Genomic DNA, 23,530 nt, shown 5'->3' with positions numbered 1-23,530 from the left:
GGAGAGTTCATTGTTGTTTCAAATAGCAAACAGGACGAAACTTTAAAATGTCAACCATGTTTCTCTGCAGAGCTGTAAACACGACCACAGTCTTAGCGGGACACGTCCACACGGTGTCACTGTAGCACCGATCGTAGTGAGGCCTTTTCTTAAATGACCTCTAGTGTGATTTACAGGTGATTTGTGATGGTCTGAACTTTCAAACTGTTGTTTACATCAGAGGTCATTACCCACAACCAAGGGGGTTACCGCTTCACCCCTGTCCGTTTGTTTGTTTGGAAGCTAGTTTACACAAAAACAACTTATCCGACTTCCCTGAAACTTAAAAGAGTGTCTCATGGCTCAGGGAAGAACCCAGAAATGACTTTTCACTTTCTATAACATTGTGACATAGGGTGTTTTTTATAAGACACATTTAAAACTGATATTTGTAAGTGTGTGAAATCTGGTGCAGTTTGATTGAGGTCCGTTGGGCCTTGGCGGAGGTATGCTCCCTAATGAGTGCTACTCTAACTCTGTGAATGAAATTGCCTTTTTCTACATAGATATAATATTAAACATATATTATATAATATATTGGAAAAACTCTGCATACTGTGAACACTTGCACATTGTACTTACTCAGCTGTACTGTCCTTATTTTTGTTTTTTTACCTTCAAAAACATACTGTGAATATATACTTTTATATTTATATTGTTAAATTTTAATACTTCATTTTCTTATCCTCTTATATTTAGAGATGTCTGACATGCACCAACAACACCAAAACAAATTCCATGTATGTGTAAAAAACTTACTTGTCAATAAAAGCTTTTCATTTTGATTTAGTTTCATGGAAATGTAGGTGACATCTCTCTTGGTCTGAATGTTTAAATAATGAAACTATGATCCTTTCCTCTCCTTTGTCAGGTTAAAACAACGCTGAACCCCGGAAGCAGCAAACCCCAGATGAACCAATCTGAGGTATGTTTGTTTTTAAGAAAACTGTCTCAATGCTATCAACCAGTGCCTGTGCTCTTATATTTTCTTATCTCTCCAAGACACACAACACCAGCAACGCAGGCTTCTCCTCCTCCTCCTCCTCCTCCTCCTCCCCCAACCCCAGACCAGAGCCTCTGACCTGGTGACACACACACACACGGCCATATGGTACGGCCAGGACGAGCCTCCATCCAGTAATTAGGGGGATGGTGCCGGACACTTGGCTGCACTGCTGCAGTGGAGGTTGAGCAGCATGATTCATCTCCTCCTCTCCTGAGCATCATGTCATGGTTGTTCCACATTCACAGGTATGTACTTGTTCTGTAAAGATGTAGTGGGGAGGAAAGAGGCCCGGGCTGTGTTCTTATTCTCCTGCGCTCTCATTGTGCCTGAGCTGGTTGGTTGTTTGTTATGGTCTCGACCCACAATGGCTACGTTTGGGGAGTACACAGAGGTCTCTCCAAATAAACACACTGTCACACACACACACACACACAGCCATTTTCACCTTTGCCCTTCACTCTGCTCTTTCAACCTTTATCTCCGCTGTTCAGAAATGTCAGCTTTTGGCACGAGAGGGAGAGACTTCAAATGAAGGTGTCGGATATTACAATCAATATTCATCTAGCAGAGAGATAAGTTCAAGCCGAATATGTAGGTTGAGAAATTGTGGGTATGTTTTGTGTGTTGATATAAAACTGGCTCCGCATCTAGTCTGCCACACAGTCAACTTGTGCATGTCATTTTTTTAGAATTTAATATTCACGTTTTAGACACAGAGAGCTTGGCTGTCTCTCTCTGTGACAAGGAGCTGAGGAGGGGGGAGGAGAGAGAGAGAGGCTGGGTAATGCTCTGTGTGTGTGTGTGAGAGAGAGAGAGAGAGAGAGAGAGGGAGAGGGGGTTGGCTCTAGTGTGATGTGAATGGAATAGAATCAGCACGAGAGGGAGAAAGAGGGAGGAGGACAGCACAAATCAACCTGCCTCTTGACTTCAACAACAGAATAGAGGAGCCGGCACAGACACAGAGAGACCGGGAAGTGCGCGTGTGCTGTGTGTGTTTAAATAGTATTTCTGGACGGAGGAAGAGGACACGGGAGGAACTGAGGGAGGAGGAGAGCAGCCTCACCGTGGAGATAGATAGCAGAAACATGCTGTCATGGGGAGAGAAGGGGAGGGAGTCGGCGGAGAGGAACAGGATGAGACAAGGCAGGGTCGAGCAGAGCTGAAATGTGGAGGTAAGCCTTTTTCCTTTCCGCGGCGGGATTAATGGAGGATTCACATTCAGGCCGCCCCGCGTCCTCTTCTCTCATGATAATGAATTGAGGAGGATGGATGCGCGCACCACGTTACCTCTGTACAGGCATGCACGTACTGACACGATCCAGCCAGAGACAATGTATGAGAGCGACAGAGGATGGGAAATAATGGCTCTGCATTATCGTATCATGGTCCAGCTTCCTCCTCCGTGCACATTGTTTGGTTGTCAGCTCTTCATTTGATTCTTTCGCTCAGTGAGCCCGGAACGAAGCGTTTACGCGTTTACGATGTGGGTTTAAATCCAGCTTCCAACCTTTGTCGCATTTCATCCCTGGCCTCCCCCCTCCCCTCCCCTTCCCTCCCCTCCTTGTCTCCCGACACTCACTCCCCCCTCCATCACCACCACCACCACCACCACCACCACATTCTCCTGTCTCCCTCCATTGTGCACCCTCTCCAAACCGGGCAGGGTCATTTAAAACACAGTGTTGTGACATCGCCAAGCCGAGAGACCTGGTGGCTGCAGGACTCAGGGGGTGAGGGCACGTTGGAGGGAGGAGGGGGGGTGGAGGGACCCTGAGAGAATGAAAGAGAGACAGAAGGGGAGAGAGAGGAGGATGCAGGAACAAAAAGAAAAAAAGAAAAAAGAGGAGCGGGGATTTAGATCCAGATACATATTTTAAAAGCCATCAGTGGTGGGTGGGTGGGTGGGGGGGGGGTTTGAGTGGATAAAGAGGATTGTAACGCTGCTGCATGTGACGTGCGCAGACAATGATGGAATGGAGGAGCACCAGCCAGGAATTGGGGTGTTGTTTTCAAGGTGGCACAGAAAATGAGGGATGCAGGGCCCCCTCCCCTCCTCTCCTCACCTTCCTCCTCACCAACCCACCCACCCCCTGCACTCCCTAGTTTAGGGATGGGGCTGTGTGTGTGTGTGTGTGTGTGTGTGTGTGTGTGTGAGTGTGAGTGTGAATGAGACGTTTGGGTTTCAGGGCCAGGATGAGGCCGCTGCTGAGGGGAAAGAAAGGCATGGATGGAGAGCTGGGGGGGTGGATAAGCAGCAGCAGCAGCTTACATAAGCCAGTGCACTCAAAGGACGGGCCATTTAATTTACATTGAGCCGCATGGTTCCTCGTACAATGTGGTATTCACTGTGGTAGACATTAGCAGTTTAAGATGTGAATCGATGATTGCTTAGTGTTTGTGTTGATGTTTTCCATCAGGGTCAACTCTAACTGTTGTTTCTGGTTTTCTAGTCTCGAGGACCACTAACAGTGTTTTGCCATTCACACCGACAGTGTGTCAATTTGCTGCACTTTCTCTATCATACACACATGCACTGCATTCCCAGTTGTCAGGGGCAAATGTGGGGTTCTGAATCTTGCAGAATGAGATCGAACTGTAGACCTTCTGGTTAGTGGGCGGCCCGCTCTATCTCCTGAGCCACAGCCGCCCTGTGTGTGTGCATGAAGTTCACTGACAGCAGGATGCTAACAGTATGAAGCTTAGTCCTCCTCAACTATACTGCTGCCGACTTATGTACTGCTGCCGTCCACTGCACTCACTGCATTTACAGTTTTCTTTTGCTATATCAAAGTGCTGAGACTCTTAGTTATGTTTAAATAGTAAAAAGTGCATGTATATGCATCTACACAGATATTATTTTAAAACCGACATAAACCAGAATAAGCGAATCCTCTGTTAAGCATCATGGTATAATTTGCTTTGCAATCCCCATAAGTTCTCAACATTATCTTTATACGGCATAAAAAACTTTCTCCTGAGTAAAATTGATGGAATCTACAGGTAAAGTACTGGTTTTCAATATTTACATAATTGAACCATCTCCAACAGTTACATGGATGACAATTACATTGCTCGCTATTACTAAGTAATCAATTACTTGCTTACCATTACTTAGTTACATCTTTGTTTGTCATGAGAGACGGTGGGCGTTTGTATTTAGATTGGAGTTACAGTGTCTTTAATGTTTTTGATTAATCTATGGATTCTTATCTCAAACATCTTTCTTGTAGAATATTAGAAAATATTTATAAATCATTATTTCACCAAGCACTTTTGAAATATTCACATCCCTGGTTTTTTCTAAACAACAGACTCAAAAAACCCTGATGTGTTCAGTTTACAGTCATTGAAAACAGAGAAATCATCATCATCATCATCACATTTCTTCACCTCTTAAAAACTAGAATCAGAGAAAGTTTGGCATTTTAGCTTTAATCACTTAGGAGATCAACTCTCAAAATTGTTGCAGTTGACTGACTAATTGATTCAGGTGTTGGGATACTGTGACTTTCAGGTGAAGTATGTGTGTATGTGAAACTCTAATTCAGATATCTTTTGCTGCCCAAGGTCAGCGATGGTCCATGAGCAAAAAATAACATACGTGCATAGGGATACTGTCATTTTTTAGCACAGTAATTTATAACCTGTGTCTCTTTTCCTCAGATCAGTTTCCTCATGGGTTTCATACTATTCCAGGTTGAGTAGGAGGGAAACAGTCAGAGGAGACTCTTGAATCGATCGGCCTACTTTTATTTCCTGCACCACACAAAAGCCAAAAGAGCTCGACTGGGTACGTGCGCTATGTTATGCATTCAGATGTATTCTTATTGTCCAACACAGAGGTAGAGCTGTGAATATAATCTTTAACCTCTGACATGAGAAATCTCTGTAGAGCTGCAGAAGACAGCTGTGTTTGTCAGGGTTTACTTTCCCTAAATGCAGGAGCAGTAGGGAATAACCTTTACGCTGAATAATGATGATGACAGTTCAGCAGCATCACACAGTTGTGCAGCACGATTGAGTTACTGTCAGAACCGGTAGCTAATATTTTCGCAAGCAGTTTGTTGGGCAGAATTCAAACTTTGCTTCTCGTTGTTTGTCCGGTTTCTGAACTGATTGACACTGTGACTCCTGAAATGAGCCCACATCCACAGAGCATCAGCCAACAGCTGACAACGGGCAGCAGTTCGCTTTTCACAATAAAAAAAGAAGCAGATGACCAAAATGTTATTTCTGAAGGTACTTTTAGTTTTCTCAAGGATCCTTATATGTGTATTTGAGCAAAAACTTGTCTAAATCTAAAGTAGATTTGAGAAAAGGGACTTTACTCAGCCTTTGTACCCAGTTGTGGGAAGTTGTGTGTTTGAGGTTACCAGGCAGATTTTGCTCTGCTCTGAGTCAGCATCCTATCAGTCCTCTAATTTGGAGCCATTTTGCATGGCTACACCCCAGCAGGCTCCCTGTGGTGGCTCAGTAAGGAAGGCAGTTGGACAGGCGGAGCCTTCCTCTCATCGAATGGCAGGATGCCGGCAGAATAAGCCACTGGGTGGATCGTCTTAGCTTGTGCTTGGTTGTCACCTGGTCCCTGTTGGCATTGGTCTTAATGGAAGATCAGGCCTTATTGCTTTTATTTAAGGCTGTTGCCCTTTTGTAGCTGTCCAGTTGAACTTTTCACTATTAAAGACGACAAGTAAAACATTGGATTGCACATTTTGAGATAAATTAATGTGACAAGTTTTTTTTATCATTTGGGGGGTTAGGTTGTCAGTCTCTGTAGAGTTGCTATTCTCTTTCTGAAATATAGTATTTAACGCTTTTAAAATGCCTCTGAAAGATTTTTGCACCCACTGTCTGCACAAACACAATCCTGTCAAATGTTCAAAATTACACGTGGTGATAACAGCCATTAATGTCAGAAACTGATGCGTGAAGCACAAAGAGAGTCATCATTGTTGATGAATGATGATGCCAAATAAATGATGTAGTAAGATCATTGTATGGAGAGAGACAGGTAGTGAATGAGTATCTGAACCAGGGACATCTAACAGAAAAACCCTGATGTAATCGTCCTAAAATATGTGGATGCTTCCGTCTTTATGAGACATCTTTATGTAAGCATGTGCTGTGAATACTTATGAACCTTTCTGTTATATTTAGACAACCCACACTAATAAAAAAAATAAAAAAACTTGACCCACGTTCACACAATGCCCCTCTCTGTTATGTCACACATACATTAAACCATCCAGTGGTGCAGTGGCTCCTTGCTATTGTCCACGTTGCTATTACAGGAAAAGTGCACTCTCGGGTATTCAGAGCCACTGAAAGCAGACCAGAAACGACTATTCATGGTCACACCGCGTCATGTAGATAGAGATCAAAAAGGCAGAAAACGTCCCGCGCTCTGGGGAGTAAAAATACTATCATGAAGAGAATTCTATTCTTGCGCCAATGCACAAAATACTAGAGATTATTATTTAAGGGTCACTTTGTTCTGACCCAACTTTGTGCAGGTGGTTTCAACCCTATCTGTGTCACATACAAGTAGAAGTCATGGTGAATAAAGAATTGAAAGCAGTTTACCTTTCAGTGCTGGGTGGTGTGTCAACCAGCGACCGCACACACACAGGAAACTGACTAAGACATTTGAAATCATGAAGTAGCAGCGACAAAGGCTGGTGGGGGGGGGGCTCATGTTTGATTTGAAATGAAGGTCAATCTTATACCTAAGTGAACAAAAACAAAATTAGCGGCAGAAGTAATAATAGTTTGCTCCAGTCTCCAGGCAAACGCTGATAAACTAAAGTAAAATTGAGCAGGTTCTGTGCATAAATGGCTCAATCAATCATTTCATGGTAACCTCATGAAAAAAAGGGGTTTCATTCACAGGAGTAAAACCGCAGACACACTGAAGCTGTCAGTAAATCTGCTGCTATCTGCGTCATAGTTAGCACATCGGTGCATGAGCTGCTCAGCTCTATGTAGGTCAGAAGGTGCAGAGCCACTGGTGCAAATGACACAAGTCCACCAGGGGAGAAAGAAGCAGTTAACAGCAGTAAGTACCTGCACTGTGTAGGTGTACAGTAAACTTTCAATTTCACATCTAGAACTTTTTAAATTTGTTACCACTAAATGAGTTTTAGAACTTCAACACGACAGTAAGATAATGAAGTAAAGCAGACTATGATTACTTTTGTAACAAATTGCTCAAGAAAAGCTTAAAATGACCAAGTGAAAAGGATTCTGTGAATATATCATAATCAGTCCACATGATTCAGATGTTTACAGTTTATAGCCTCTACTTGTTTCTTCATAGATTAAATCTGTTTTTAATGCGTCTTTAATGGATGTGAACATTTTGCCAGACTGCCAACTTGTGAAAGCGTAATGCTGCTTACCAACACGTCCACCAGTGCCATTATGTCTGTGCAGTGTGGTTCAGTTCTGATTCATAAAAACGTGATGGCCTCATGTCCTGTTTTATGCAATTTATTTTGAGATTTGTGACGATATGTATTACGAGGCGTCGATTCTTTAGGTGCTGTGGGGTTAAGCACCCACCCAGGCTATGCCAAGCACCGACGCGCGTATTCAGAAGTAATATCTTGTACAAGTAGGGCCTATGATTTGCCTAACAATTTCAGTTTTGCACTTTTTATAACATTATTTAATTTGGTTGTCATAAAAGCTCATTAATGGCCCAGTCAAGTCAGAGTGGGTCACCATGAAAGGAGACCTAACATCACCTAACAAGTGTGTAATGTGTGACGGGTTAAGATCAGCACCTCGCCCTAGAAAAATAGTTCCAACGTACTTCTACGAAATTGCTCATAATTGTAGCATTCCTTCAATATTATTGTATTTTATAGTTAAAGACATGAATGAATAAAAATGGAGGGAGAGACTGAAAAAGGGAGAATTGAAATTCTTCAAGGAGTAACAGTGTAATTTGCTCTTCAACCTGGCCTTGATTTCTCTGTCAAATGTGCCTGGTTTAGCAGCATAGCAGACTTTACCGATGCCCGTGCTGTGAGATTCAACATACTGACAGTCGTCTTTTTCTCCAAATAATGTCTGCAATTTCTGTCCACTGAAATCCTAATGGATGTGGACTGGACTGGTGTGGATTGTGAATTTTATGATGTACATTTAGAGCTGGCCTTTCCTTGCCGCCTTACTCTCGAGTTATCAGCAACACTTATTGAGAGCAACTGAAGACAGATTTTGGAGATTTCCTCCCAATAAACAGATTTTCGACTGAGAAATGGGAATGAGTTTGGGCTCCGTCGGCTCTGCTGTCATTTCGCAGCCACCCGGCCACATTTCAGTGGACAATAGGGAGACGGTGAGGAAGCGGAGGAGGTCAGCGTGTGTTCCTCTGTAGGTGGGGGTAACGGTTCAGTGCTATTAAAGCAGTATTGGGCTGTTTTCTCGCCTCAGAGCTTACACAGATGACAGAGGGGCAACAGTGAACCGTTGAGCTCGACATAATAGATACAGTCATGAAGCTGAGGGTCAGTTCCTTTCCCTGTCACACACGCCCACACACACATGCACACACAGGGGGGTTGCAGAGGGACAGCTGCACTTCCTGTCACTGTTAGGACAGTGTGCCACATCTTTAAGGCACGGATACTTGTTTAATAGAGTCAGCAAAGACACACAAACCATCTCTCACATTTCTCACACACACACGGCCTGCTAGGTGTATTTTCAGATACACAGGAAGTGGCAGTGCTCTGCTAGCACACAGTGTTGATGTCATGGCAAATAACATGTCAAACAATAGTAGTGTGAGTTCAGTGCTTTCTTTTATGGAACATGCACGTAGCTTAGATGTCAGAAACAATAGCATTTGAAAATGGTTTTTTTTAGAGTGCATCACCTCTAGGTCGGGCTATTTATTACAAGAGGAAGTCAGGTTTTTAATAAGGACATTAATATAGAAGGAGCTTTTCATAGCAAACTTCCTCTTTGCATTTACTGAAAGAGGAGGCTCACTGTTAATGCGTCCGCTTTGAGTAAAAACAAAAACAATGAGAAACAATGTATGAACTAATTTGTTCAACAATCACATTAATTGCCAACTCCCAGTGACTCCCAGTGTCTGAATCTACTACACTATAGCAGCTCGTTTTCTCAGTAAAACAAAAGCAACCAAAAAAAAAAAAGAACTGAAACTGTACCAGATGATGCTAAAAGCATGTCGCGTGACCTTTTCCGTATTGGTTTACTGTAAGACATGAGCCAGACATGCACAAAGACACAGACGTCTGGATATAAATCATAACAAATCAGCTTTAGTTTGTGCGCATCCTGGTTCAAGAGTGGACAAGGGAGCGACCAAGCAATGAATAATTAACATCTTGGTAACCCTCGCCCCCTTTCGACCAGCTTCATTCATAATGTATGAGGCAGAAGATTTATTTTCAATTTTTGAAGGACACATTTTAAAGGAGAGCAGCTCTCCTTGAAATTGAAGTTATTTGATTGTGCAGAGATGATGCTGTAGCTTACTGTACAGCCCAGGGGGAGGTTTGACCTCCACATACTGCCATAACAACGATGCCATACAGCAGGGCTGATGCAGACAAAGACGGCTTTTCACTGACCCCTTTCTGCTGATTGGTCCTTCTGCAGGAAAAGGCATTTAACATTTCCTCTGCGTTTCCTCTTTCTGGAGCTAAATCATGGTCCTTCTTTGAAATAAGACAAGACATATATAGGGGGAAACCCATTGTATCCTTAAAAGATCCAGTTAGCATCAGTGTGCTGTGACAAAACTGACAAAAGGAAAACCAAGAGAGGACAGGTGTAGTGTTTGCTTTATATTGTGTTGCGATGCTCCAGTCGTCGTTTGTGAAGGAAATAGCTGCCAACCATTTTTAAAAATGTGTCTGCTTTTTTATCTATCACACTGACAGGCTGTGAAAACATTATTAGAGCAAGAATTCAGAAATCAACAGTCAAATTCCCTCCACTAGTGATGATGCATGCATAATATATAAGACAAATAATGTGTGGAGAATGGCTCGTGCAAAAGGGAAATTAATGTGACAGAACGGTTTTGGTTTCTCTGCCTCCTCTGCTGCTTTACATACCGATATAGCAGCAGATACATCTATTTTACAATTTAACCAGAAACCTGCAACCTACAAATAAAAAGAAAATGTACAACCAAAATAGATTTGATTGAATTACATCAAAATGCAGACATAAATGCACATCTCTTTGCCTCTTATCAGCAAGATAACACAGATATCTCTGTGATGTAGCTCCCTGGCTTATTTGTGCTTTGCACGTTTTGCAGACAACTACGTCACCATCTTTGGAGAAACATAGTCCCGCTTCTTATTGTCTGTTTGCAGTCGAAAAACTTTGAACTAAATTACTTCTTATTTAGTGTCTACTAATACCCACTTTTATTCTAATTTAATTATTGCACTGCTGAGCTGACCTGTTTTTTTCTCATCACCTTTCATTGTGCTGTTGTTGACCTGTGTTAACTTGCATAATAATAATAATATTGGCAAATCGATTAATTGGTTGGGCGCTATTGTTATCCTCCCTTTTTTCTTAAACAACAGCCTATTGGACACCTGGTGCCAGGGATGCATGCTTGTCTTTGGGGACCAATAGCTCTGACTGATATTTGCAAACCGCTTGAATGAGGAAGGGAGATAAAACACATGACAAAAAAAGACAGAGTGCTGCAGTACCATCCACTTAGCAGCCTCTGGACTTGGCCCAGTTCACTGTCCGCAGTGTGGTGAAGTGGAGGGTGGGGCCCGGTAAGGGGGGGGGGGGGATGCCTGGAGCAAATGTTGGGCTGAATTAATTCATTTTCTGAATCATATCCAGCCACGTTAATACATATTCACTCTCTTAAAAGCATCAAATAGTGCAGAGACACATTCAGCAGTGAAGCAGGGATGCAACCTGATCTGAAATGTAACAGGGCTGCGAGGGATCAATAATGAGAGTGGGACTGAGTCTGGCTTTAAATTTCCCAAAATCAATCTCTATTAGGGAGTTGATTTAGACCTTGCGGTTAAGAAATCGGCAAGTAGGCTTTTAACTATGAGGACGGACAGTGACACTCGAGCAGCTGACCCCCACCCAAGTGCATAACATGTGTGTCAGTATATGTTGGTGTTAGTGGCGGCTTCTTCATCTTTATGTGTAATTTTTACATCACATGTCACAACAGTCGGCTGCTTTGAAACACAGCTTGCATAACACGTGGAGAGCTGCAGTGTATCTCACAGGTCTTTTGACATAAAGACGACATTATGGTGTGAATCCAAACGGCTGCTGCAACTTGACAGAGTGATGTGACAGAGTTGATAAGGCACAACTCATGTCACTGATCACATCTAATTGCTGCTAAGCTGTTAAGCTGATTTCCACGGCTTCACCTGAAGGGGAAAACAGATCAAATCTTAATCGTCGGCATCCGGATGCAAACCGTCTTTCACCATTAAACACTTTGAACGTCTGAACGATCTGCATTTAGACGAAAGCACACATAGGAAGTTAAAAGGTGATTTCAGTTACTGGCAGAGAGCAAACAACTGCTCATTCATGCTGCAGTGTTGCAGCACAGTCCACCATTGGTGTGGAAGTATTTAGTTGGAACGATGACGACACCCATCCTCTCAGGGTTCAAGAGTCAGTCATCTCTTCCTGTTTCACAGGACGCAGGCTTGCACGAGCGGGCGCAAAATAAGTCGACTGGCCATGACTTCCCCAAAACGGTGCGAGCTTAATAGGACTCTCCTCTGTCTTCAGTTTATGTCCTGACGGTGTACGCTAGAGGCCCATCAACCTTGTCCTGGGCTCAACGTGGAAGTGGTCGTCATTTATTGTCAGTTAAACAAAACACATAACAGCTGTGACCCGTCAAAGTAAATCTGGTGCAAAAAGGACAAAAAGATATTGTCTGAGCAAGAGATAAAGTGATGCTGCTACGGGGTCATTTCACATTTCCTTCCTTTTCTGCTCCAGATTTTAAAAGCAGATCTTTAACTCTGATGAGACAACATCAAGAACACGAAATTGCAGCTGAGCACACACAGAACTAGATTTTATAAAATATAGATTTATGTTTGTAACATAAAGTCTAGTTTATCCAGACCATGTGAGCATGATACTGCGATCATTACAGTCCGTGCACCGGCTGAGACGCAGGAATAAACACTGCTGTCTGCATGCATTATTGAATTTCTCTGGCACGGAGACTGGCTCTGGTACCGTGAGGGAATCTGAGGGCAGCGGAGCTCCCAATGGTTTTAGTGGATTCTCTAAATCTTAAAATAAGAAATCCTGGAGAGCATCAGCGGTGTGTGTGTGTGTGTGTGTGTGTGTGTGTGTGTGTGTGTGTGTGTGTGTGTGTGTGTGTGTGTGTGTGTGTGTGTCTCTGTCTGTCTGTCTGTCTGTCTGTCTGTCTGTCTGTCGAGGAAAACAAAGGAACTTTTATTTTATTTTTCCTATTTTTCATTGACACATGAATAACAAAATCTGCCAAATATTATTATTGTTATTATAAATTGGGTCTGACCATATGAATATATGTCAGAGTTACTATGCATGACTGGGTTCATGTTGTGAACAGTCAGAGCAGATAAAGGACAGGAGAATGACATTTTTCTTTAATAGTAAAGATGACACATGGAAATATCAGTGATAATTCAACCCATATCCATCCATTATCTATACTGTTTATCCGTTGAGGGTCCTGCAGTGACATTTGGAGAGAAGCGGGGTAAACCCTGTACTGGTCGCCAATCCATCACAGAGGAGACATACAGAGACAAACCATACACACCTCCATTTAACCTAACCTGCATGTCTTTGGGCTGTGGTAGAGGAACTGGCGAAAACCCACATATTCACAGAGAGAACATGCAGACACCAGCTGACAGGTTAAAACCCAGAGTCTACTTTCGCTGTGAAACAATGCTAACCACTGCACCATCCTACTGCTGCATGGCAATGTGAGGCATGCCAAAAAAAGTCAGTAAATCCTCCCTGAGGCCATTTAATAGAAAATGTTTAAGATGTTCCTGCTAACCAGCTGAAGGAGAGGCCGTGTGTCTGTCGATGTGGTGGTGGAGTTGTGGCTCAGAGAACGTCACAGGTCACACACGGTTTCCATCATCTCATGACCCGACCGATATGGAGAAATGCGTGAGCAGCACTGTGGAATGTGGGGAAGCTGCATGAAAACTCAAAAGGTTTAGTTTGTCCAGTCTGGACGACTGTAAAAAAAACTTGGTGGCCTCCATAGAGAGCACACCCCTCCTGATGTAAATATAAAGTTTTTAAATATAAAGGGGCAATTCTAGGGTAAGGAAACAACAATTTGTACAATTTAGATAAAACACACTAGTGAGAACATTGCTAGGATTAATATATAGTAAATTTCTGCCAGTATATCCCTTTCATCTAAATCTTACACACTGGACCTTTAAGACCATATTAAAGTTTAGTTCAAGTCAAATTGATAAAAGCTTGTAACCTTGTTTGGTATCAATAACCTTTATGTTTTTCCTGTGAAAGAAAGATATTTGGAACAAGACTTAGTTGCTTAAATGAAGAAGCTTCACTGGTCTCGTGTTGGAAGGATGAACAGCGCAGTTCCTCTTTGCTTTGTACGTGTCTATATGTATGTCTCTGTTGGTATGTCAGACACTTCTCTATAACACACACAGAGGTCAGCTTCTGTTCAAAGACGCTCACTGGAATTAGTCTAATATGTTTTTATTTAATATATATTTAACTGTAGTTTGCTAACAACCTGGTGAAGATTTGATTGAATATGTTGCACATCAGAAATGGTAAGAAAATGACTGTTTTACTTTTCACACGTTTGGCACCTGTATGACTGAAACTAGACACCATCACTTTCTGTTCCTGTCTTTGATTCAAAATGTGTTTATTAGCCTCACACAGGGGTGAATACAGATGATAAATAGCTTCATAACACAGGACTAGGTAGAGGCAGAAAGACCAGACACATCATGTGGATGTGAATTGTACTCTGGTTTTCTATTGATACATTTACGTGTGTGTGACCAGGCCCTTTGATGCAACATCTGGTATTAAAGATGAAATATGAATGAACCTAAATTTATTCCGTCAATCATCACTATCTTGTTTTGTAAAAGCAAGCAGTTCGTTCACGACAGCATCATGTCTCTGTCTTGTTTGTTCTTGTTGTATTTTAGCTGAGGAGTAAACACCAAGGTCACTGACACAGATATCATCGGTCGTGGGCTCATTTCACAAAAACAAAACCATTTCTCCTCCTGAGTGAGGAAATCAGGGTTGGTATAAAACACTGGTGGAATGGATACCTCCTCCAGAGAGGGTGGCACCAGAGCGGTTACTATGGAAACAACGACTGATTCACGGGTCGGGGTCTTAAGAAGCTCAGGAACATGTGATTCGTACAAAGGCAGTGATTGATAAGTGTCCAAGCTCAACCCTCGCTGTGTTGGTGGACAGCAGGAGTGCTTCTCTCCGACCCTGGAAGTTCCGTTTGCTGTTGGAACAACATGAAGGCAATCTGCGATTTTTAATTAAAAAAAAAAAAAAAAAAACAGTAATCTACACCCCCACTCTGAGACAGCAGAGAAAATTGATTGCTCACACTTGTTTGAAGGCTTTGTGAAACATGCAGATGGCGCTGCGCCTCACGATTGCAGATAAGCATCGACACACATCACTTGAACTTCTGCAGCATCCCTGTGTCATTTGAAGCACATGTGACATAATCAAAATTCACAGTAACTCAGGCACAAATGCAATTCATTCATTCAATGTTTTGTCCAATGTTCCACATATTCTTTAGTCATACTTGACCACACTGTCAGCCAGAGTCTTTCTGTGCAGAGTTTGCATGTTCTTCATCTGCCTTTGTGGGTTTTTCTTTCATTTTTCTTTCAAAACGTGCACATGAGGGTTTGATTAACTGGGGTCAGACCTGTCCAAGGTGAATCCTGCCTCTCGTTCAATGTCAGCAGGGATTGGCTCCAGCCCCTCGTGAACCTTCAAGGATAAGCAGTATTGATAGATGGAGGGGTTACACTTTCTCTTCCAAATTTATATTCCATGAATTGCAGTAAAGGTTTTATGGCCTCAATATCACAGGGATTAAATGTTTTGTGTAAAGATTTTGTGTTTCTTTTAGTTTAATTTTCCTAAAATATTGAATCTCAGCTCAGTTGTGAGCTCAAGGATGAACTGTGTGGCTTCACACCAATTATGATAGTTTACCTACATATTTCATAAATGTTTTAGAGCTCTACAGTAGAAAATAGACAGAAGAAGATGCTGAAAGTGATCATGTGTGCCTCAGACAATGTGAAAGAATAACATGTTCTCTTCTTAAAGAGCAGATAAAAAGGTTCATTACCAAGAACCTTTAAGATAAACTGACTAAATCTTCATTCAGTGACACTTCCTGGTAACAGAGAGCAGCCTCAAGTGTCAGCCTCAAGTGTCAGCCTCAGCGAATATCTTCTATGATAGAAGTGCATGTTTAAACCATGGCACACATTATCTCCACACATCATCAAAACTGCTGATAAATATCCACTGATTGAACAATTTAAACAATGAGTTTAAAAAAAGCTTTTCACTGAAAATTGCTGTGTTCTCTCACTGTGATGAAACAGAGACAGTGTGAGAGCAGACGAGGAAGGAAAACAAACATTTCTTTTGACTTCCTCACTTTCCTCAAATGTACGTATGTGTGTGTGTGTGTGTGTGTGTGTGTTAGTGTGTGTGTGAGAAAGGCTTTCCTGGTAGCAGCTCTACACGACTGCACCTGCTCTTCGAGGCTGCAAACGCGAGCGAGCAGATGCATGTGAAAAAAAAAAGAAGCTACAGACAGGAAGAAGCCTCTCGTAGCTTTTTGAAGCAACAAAAGGTTCCAGCTCGAGCAGGCTGGCGTCAGTTTAGTCAGGGACTGGGCATCAGGGACAAATGATGACAGGAACTGGTTGATCTGTACATGGCACACAATCCACTTTGCTGGTAAGTTAGAATGAAAACTTGTATTAGGACTTAAAAAAAAAAGGAAGCGCACGACTTGGCTCTTTTCATTGACTCAGTGAAAAATGAATGACAGTCTTAACAGCTGCTCTACAACCTTATACTGATAGTTATTGATAATGTCTCTGTTGTTATTACACCATAGCATCATTAAACAATTAGACTGTGTTTATGTGAGTGATGGTAAGAGATAATTGATGCTTATTTCTCTTGTATGTTGGCACACTGTCAGTAAGCCAGGAAGGCCCCCTCCCCTGTGTTAACACTGTCCATTGTGAGCATGTGCAGGGTGGATGTGGTGAGCTCTAAGTCTGGAACTATTTAGGGAAACTTTGGAGCGGAAAGTGTGTAACGGAAAGAATAATAATGAAATAAAACAGAGGTGCAAGGCATTACTTAACAATAAAACACATGGCGGACCGGCTTGCTGCTTTACTGTTGGAATTCAACACTTGTTTTCAAAGCCAGTGTTTTCTGTGTACTCACTGACAAGCTGCTATTGGGCTGAATATAAATATGTTGATTAAGATAACAGCAGTTTGAGAGAGTGAGAATAAGACGTTCCTCTTTTATTTTTTTTCTATACAGGTGGGCAGGGGACAAGACCAAAAGGGAAGCTGCAGGCGACGAAGAGTGCAGGCGAATGGATGCAATGTTAGAGGGGCTTATACTGACAGAGCCTTTTCTGCACAGAGGACAGAGAGTTTGGCTTCAGTGATGATCTCTACATCCTCACGCCACAGGAAGGAGCATCCCGCATCCGGATTCACAGCAAAACACACATCTGCACAACTGGACGGAACCTTGCAACGAAAAACAGCCGAGAATTGCCTTCAGTCGTTTACGTTTACGCTCATTGCGACTACAAAGTGTGGCAGCTCACGGAGACGTCTATGAGAGCCCAGGTGTAGAGACGGTTCAGCCATCTGAAGTTGTGTGAATGAGGACCGTGTTCGTTGCTTTCGCTCAGAGGGGTTTTCATCTTCATTCACACCAGCACCATAGAGACCAGGACAGAAACGTAACTGGGAGGGCAGAAGGCTCTGGAACACAGTGGAGGGAAGGTTTGGTTTCCCTGGCACCATGCAGTCAGATGATCTCTTCATCCGCAAGTTTCGCCGTCAGAATGTGCGGCCGCCGATTGCCTCCGTCAGCTTTGACCCCAAACGGGAAGCGGGTGTAGTGGAGTGGCCGCCCAGGAGGGATGGTGACGGAGTAGACGGTGACAGCCTCACTCCGAGCCGCGCGGGCCTGAATCTGAGGGCAGTGGGCCGGGGCCACATCATGCAGAGAAGTAACAGCGATGTAACCCTTGGGGACCTGGACTCCTCTGGTAAAGCAGGGGGGAAAGCAACAAGGGTGGTTGGTGAGAAGGTGGGTGTGGGGGCTCAGGGCGACTCAGGGCTACTGCTACATAGGGAATACGGCAGCCTGTCCTCACTGGAGAGACAGACTCAAGTCCAGGAGTCGAGCACAGATGACCAGGGGCCCCTGAGTCCAAGTGCCCTTCGATTCAAAGACCCTTTCCTGCTTTTAGGCCTGCAGGGCAACCCTCCAGAGCCTGATGGCTTCTTTCGGGGTCTGTCCGTTTCCATAGGGGACTCCCCAAAACCTGCAAAGCCACCAAAGCCTGAGGGTCTTGGTAAGAAGTCCAAACCAGGGCCCCTGCAGATCCCTCAGCCCGGCCCTTATGACAATCTCGGGGGTGGGGCCTGGGTGAGGAACTTTGCCCACTATGATGTTCAGAGCATCTTGTTCGACCTCACTGAGGCGGCCACCAACAGAGACAGCATTGGGCGGAAAAAGAACATCACCTCAGGGGCTTCGGCCGCCTCCCAGCTGCGGCCCCTCTCCCAGGCCGCCCCCTCCTCACCTGCACAGGGCGGGGGAGGTAACGGGGGGAACGCAGAAGACCCCGAGCAGTCGCTGCTGCTGGATGAAGGGGATGGCAATGACAACGAGTTGCTGCTCAGCTGCCCCCACTTTCGCAACGAGACGGGGGGAGAAGAGCAGGTGGGTCTGGGTCAATCCCAGGGCCGGCGGGGACTGTGGTTAAGCCTGCGGACCCCCAATGATGCAGTGTCTGTCCTGGAGGAGCCCAGAGAGAGTCACGTCCAGCAGCAGGGCAAGAGCAACTACTTTATCGGGCATGCAGATCTGGGAGCCCATTACTATCGCAAATATTTCTACATGAAAGGTACGTGTCGCTGATTCTGTTTCTCTGAGTAATAGAGAGAATAATATTCCATCTTCAAAAAGTACAATGTGACCCTATTCAATAATGGATAAAATCATTTTAACTATTTTTTAAACTTTATCTGCCAAGTCTGACATTTCTGAGCAGCCTGGATTTATATTTTAGGTGATTTTAATTTTTCTCATAAGCTAGTTCTCAGTTTTAAAATTTGGTCAAACTCTTTGGAGGTTAATATTTTCTTTTTTTTTTTAAACTCCAATAAATTTCACACAGTCCCATTTTAACCCCAACACTATCCCAGTTGCAGCTCTTCCATTTCAAACTTCACAGTTGTATTTGTGCCTCCACTTTCATCACAGAACACCAGAATTTCTTCGGCATGGACGACCGCCTTGGTCCGGTGGCCATCAGCTTCCGTCGAGAGGAGAAGGAGGGATCCAGTGGAGCTCAGTACAATTACAGGATCATCTTTCGCACCACAGAGGTACGGCTGTGCTTTTCTCGCCTCGGAGCTCCCTTCAGGTTCATTGTGTGTAAAATCGATTTTAACTGAATGTGATGAATGTGAATCCCTCAGATGAAGACGCTGCGAGGTTCCATCCTGGAGGAGTCTGTGCCCTCTGCTGCTCGTCACACGACCCCCAGGGGCCTGTCTCCCAAGAGGCTGCTGGAGTTCATCATGCCTGAGCTGAACCTGCACTGCCTCCGCTTGGCCTCAAACTCGCCCAAGGTCAGGGACACGCTGCTGAAGCTGGACGAACAGGGGGTGAGTAGGGACACGTGCTGGACACTGAAGACTTCTGCATGTACATCTTATCTTATCTTATAGTGTCTAATTGCAACAATATTTATTTGAATGTCACACCTAAGAATGTGACTAAGAGTCCCAACATGTTGTAACTAAAAGCAAGTACAGTTTTTAAAAAAGAAGTCCACATCTCTTATCCACTGTCCTCTGTGATCGATCAGAGTGTTTCAGTGACAAAGTGACGTTATTAGATCTGTTTATTCTTACGTTCTGTGCTCTAAAGTTTCCTCCTGTTCACTCAGCATGTAGGACTACACCTAATGATTTTGTCTGATGTTACCTACTGATGTCAAATAGGTCATGTAGTGTAAAAACAGCTTATGTGCAATAATCCATAGATTCAGCCTCTACAACTTGTGGTCTCTAGGTGCTTTGTTCTGTTGTTTTCTATGATGTTTTATAATGTCATAATATTAAGAGTAAAAAGTTGTATATTACAAGAACGAAGGTACTATTATAATATGATATACTATTGCAAGAATAATGTCAAAATCTAAAAAGAAAAAAAGTTATAATACTACAAGAATTTAAAAAACATATTTTGTTGTTCTTCTGTTTTATTGAGCATAATTCACTTTTTAGAGTTTTTTTTATACAGCAAAATTAAATTGAATTATAATTTGAATTAATCTCATTGGGTACTGATGAGTTTGTCCATCTCTTTTAATATACAGTTGTTTCGAAGAGAAAACACAAATTGCTGCCTTGGTTTTCCCTTTTTTGTCTGAGAAAAACAGTAAAAGAATTCATAATATTAAATTGAACTAAATAAATGAAAAAGAAAAGAAAGCAAGTCTTCAAGTTTCAGAAACTGAAAATTAAATTTCTCATAGATCCGTTGATCATTATTATTTTCACATGAAAAGAAGCTTTACTTTTATGATTTTATTGCTAAGCCTGCTGAGCACTTAAACTAACCCACAACAGACGGGATCCTGCAGCAGCTTTGAGATGAACTACTTCAGAAAAGCAATGAACAAGATAGACAAAACAAAGTGTTTCTCTATTTGAAGCATTGAGCTGCCTGAACCCTGATGTAAAAGCTCAAGGGCATTGATAGAGTCAGTAATCGAATGTGTGCTGCGTAGGAGTTCATCATTTTACCACATAAATGAGCCTTTTGAGCTGCAACATAAGCTATCGCATGATGAGCATATATATATGTAAAGTCTTGGTAGTTTGAATGAAAAGATGGATAAGATGGTATAAACATGCATATTTGACTCTTGCCTGTGTCTGGTTGCAGCTGAATTTCCAGAGAAAGGTCGGGGTGATGTACTGTCGGGCTGGCCAGAGCTCAGAGGAAGACATGTACAACAACGAGAGCTCCGGGCCGGCATTTGAGGAGTTCCTGGATCTGCTCGGGGAGCGGGTGCGGCTGAAGGGCTGGGAGAAATACCGAGCGCAGCTGGACAACAAGAGTGAGCTGAAAACACGCACCACGCCCCCGATCTATTGGCTGCATCTCACCTTGTCGCAGGGCCATTATCCGAAGGGCATCAGTGCGCTACTGAAAGCCTAAGATAACTCCTATCTGGCCACATGTAATCTGAGTAATGCCTGCAAATAAGCACAGTGACTACTGATTATCTCCGAGGCTGTTTTCCCCTCACTGTGCTGCAGAGAACAGCAGACGAGGCAGATTTCACCCTGACGGCGACACTTTGTTTCCATCCGGAGATGTTGACTGATTTTCCTTCATTTCTACTTTTCTGTCTCTTTGTGTGTCTTGTGCAGCGGACTCAACTGGAACACACTCCCTCTACACACGCTACCAGGACTACGAGATTATGTTCCATGTGTCCACTATGTTGCCCTACACAGCCAACAACACACAACAGGTAAAATAAAAGATTTCCTCGTCCTGCCTGCCCTTTGTTTTCTCCAAAACCAAGTTCAACTGTTCTCAGATGCTTCACCTCTGTTATTTAAATCTGCAGCAGTGTGGGTACAAGCTTCATTGACGATCTTTGTTCGTAGTGTCATGCTTTAGTAAAAGCTTTAGGTAAAACCTCTGTGCTCTGCAACAAGCATGACATAAATATCCTGCCCCCCAGTGTTCACTCCCACCATGAAGGGATTCACTGTGCAGCCTCCCTCTTAAGCTGCCTGTCACTTCTCTGTGTGCCCTCTATCCAAAGACCTGACATAATGATGCAGCATAAAAGTTTATATCAAACTAAACTTTGGGATTTGATAGTTTTTCTATATTTATTCATTCTGATTTTAGATTTAGATTTTTTATGGATTTGATAGAAGTGGCATTTTTTCAAGTTATAAAAGTTTTATCAATATATCATAATGATCTTGAAGATACAAAAAAATTAACTAGAATTAATTACAAGTTAACTTTTATTTTTCAATTAACAGCTTTAGATTATATGGTTTATTTGGACTTCCATTTGTTGTTGCACTGGCACCAGTTCCTTCTTACCTCTCCGTTCAGGGTCTATATAAGACAATGCATTCAATCATCAAATGTTTATGCTCATACTACCCACATTAAGTAAAGTACAGTTACAATACAGTAAACAGTCCCAGTTTTATTTTACAGGGACTTTGGCCTTTCCGTTTCATAAAATTCTGTGTCTTGGTGTTGTCTTGTCAGTTGCTGAGGAAGCGACACATCGGAAACGACATTGTGACGATCGTTTTCCAGGAGCCAGGTGCTCTGCCCTTCACTCCAAAGTCCATCCGCTCCCATTTCCAACATGTCTTCATCATTGTTCAGGTTCATGAGCCCTGCACGGAGAACACCTACTACAGGTATGATATGATCTGTGACACTGGGCAAAATGCCATTATTGATACACAGGCATATATTATACATTTAAGCTCCCATTTTATTGATTTCTTTTGCGGTAATGAATTCATGGCAAGTCTAAGTGTCTTCATAGGAAGTGGTGAAGTAAAAAAAGTTATGGTAAGATCTGAACTCCAAGGAAAGATTTAAAAAAATATTTTACAGAAGATTTACTTTCCATATCATCAACATCTATCTTTATAGACGTAGCAGGGGGGAAAAACTGCTGCAGCAGATTCATTGTAAATGTTTGGAATTTAGGAGACAGTTTCTGGCACAAAGAAGACGTAGATTGACTGTTTCCACAGAACCTCTCTTTTACTCTGTCATTCCTCTTTTTCTCTCTCCTTCCCAGGGTGGCTGTGACACGCTCTAAAGACATCCCATTATTTGGCCCGTTGTTCCCCAAGGGCGCCCGATTCCCTCGCTCACCTGCCTTCAGAGACTTCCTCCTGGCAAAGGCAGTGAACGCTGAAAACGGCGCAGAGAAATCCGAGAAGTTCCGCTCCATGGCCACTCGCACGCGGCAGGAATACCTGAAGGACCTGGCGGAAAACTATGTGACCACGACACCCATCGACTCCTCCACCAAGTTCCCCCTGCTCTCCCTGGGTGGCAAGCGCAAGGACAAGCTGAAGGGCGCCAAAGGTGCAGAGTTGCACAGTGCCGGGGCGCTGGTGTGGGCTGTGATGGTCTACAGCAGAGATGAGACGGGAGAGCTCAGCCTCCCCTGTCTGCTGGGGGTGTCGGCCGAGTCAGTGGTGCTCATCGAGAGGTGCACACGCAAGGTGGTGTTTAACTGCTCCTGCAGAGATGTCATTGGTTGGAAAGCCGTGACAGAGACTAAGGAAGGGGGGCCTTGCTTGGATATATTCTATGAGCGTGGGGAGTCAGTGTCCATCAGTGTGATGGAAAGCCAGGTGGAGGACATACGTGAGGTGGTGCAGAGGCTAGAGGTGGGTGATTGTGGCCTGATGAGAAATTATACAGTGAGTGGTTTATGTGTTTCTGAATCATCCATACTTCTCTGCACATCTGCAGCTGGTTACGAGGGGCTGTGAGGCGTTGGAGGTCACCCCTCTGCGTGACGGGGTCGGTCAGCCCGGATTCCTGATGAACGAGGAGGGCTTTGTAACGGAGCTGCAGCGGTTCTGCTACGCTGAGAGCGGAGGTCTGCAGCTGTGGGCTCGTGTGGTGCGGCTATGCGGACACTCGCTGGTTCACCTGAGCCCTGAGGAGAGGACGAGGCTGCTGCGCACGGCGCATAAAATTCACATCACTGTCATACCACCGGACGAGAACGGCAAGCCTCGCAGGTGGGTGAGGCTGCAGATAGGAGGAAAGGGGGGAGGGAGAGACTGAACGCTTGGGTGAGAGGGGGGCTCATGGGAATAAAGCTGCGGAAAGTGAAGAGTGGTTCCAGTGAGAGGTGACGCAGAGGTTGACAACAATTAAATGGGACAAATCAGTTGAGAAAAACAACAGAGGTGCCACTGTGAGGTCACAGTTCATTCTGTTGTTGATGGCAGCCAACAGTCAGTGTCACATCAGCTGCCTAACAACCAATCAATCCCCTAATGGCATTTAATCACACTGGCACAGGCTTCCTAACCAATA

General features: G+C 43.6%; 1 protein-coding gene across 14 annotated transcripts in view; it reads left to right on the top strand.

Annotated features, from left to right (window-relative positions):
- Positions 1–1,083: 1,083 nt before the first annotated feature.
- Positions 1,084–23,530, top strand: part of sipa1 (signal-induced proliferation-associated 1) — a 35,725-nt gene continuing 13,278 nt past the window's right edge. For 4 of the 14 annotated variants that reach the window (XM_069510214.1, XM_069510220.1, XM_069510222.1 and 1 more), the window contains exons 1-10: positions 1,947–2,217; positions 4,709–4,835; positions 16,694–18,302; positions 18,662–18,786; positions 18,880–19,068; positions 20,357–20,531; positions 20,848–20,951; positions 21,719–21,876; positions 22,269–22,869; positions 22,955–23,229. In XM_069510214.1, the coding sequence (XP_069366315.1) occupies positions 17,189–18,302; positions 18,662–18,786; positions 18,880–19,068; positions 20,357–20,531; positions 20,848–20,951; positions 21,719–21,876; positions 22,269–22,869; positions 22,955–23,229 (2,741 nt within the window). In that variant the 5' untranslated portion in view covers positions 1,947–2,217; positions 4,709–4,835; positions 16,694–17,188. Of the gene's footprint in view, positions 1,291–1,876; positions 2,218–4,708; positions 4,836–13,733; positions 13,885–15,830; positions 16,088–16,693; positions 18,303–18,661; positions 18,787–18,879; positions 19,069–20,356; positions 20,532–20,847; positions 20,952–21,718; positions 21,877–22,268; positions 22,870–22,954; positions 23,230–23,530 lie in introns of those variants that run through there. The other 10 variants (XM_069510216.1, XM_069510221.1, XM_069510224.1 and 7 more) reach the window with 8 other exon arrangements.

This window comes from Paralichthys olivaceus, chromosome 15 (assembly GCF_024713975.1).
Source record: "Paralichthys olivaceus isolate ysfri-2021 chromosome 15, ASM2471397v2, whole genome shotgun sequence".
NCBI classification, from domain to species: Eukaryota; Metazoa; Chordata; class Actinopteri; order Pleuronectiformes; family Paralichthyidae; genus Paralichthys; species Paralichthys olivaceus.
The sequence above is the reverse complement of the archived record's forward strand: the minus strand, read 5'-3'. Positions and strand labels throughout refer to the sequence as shown.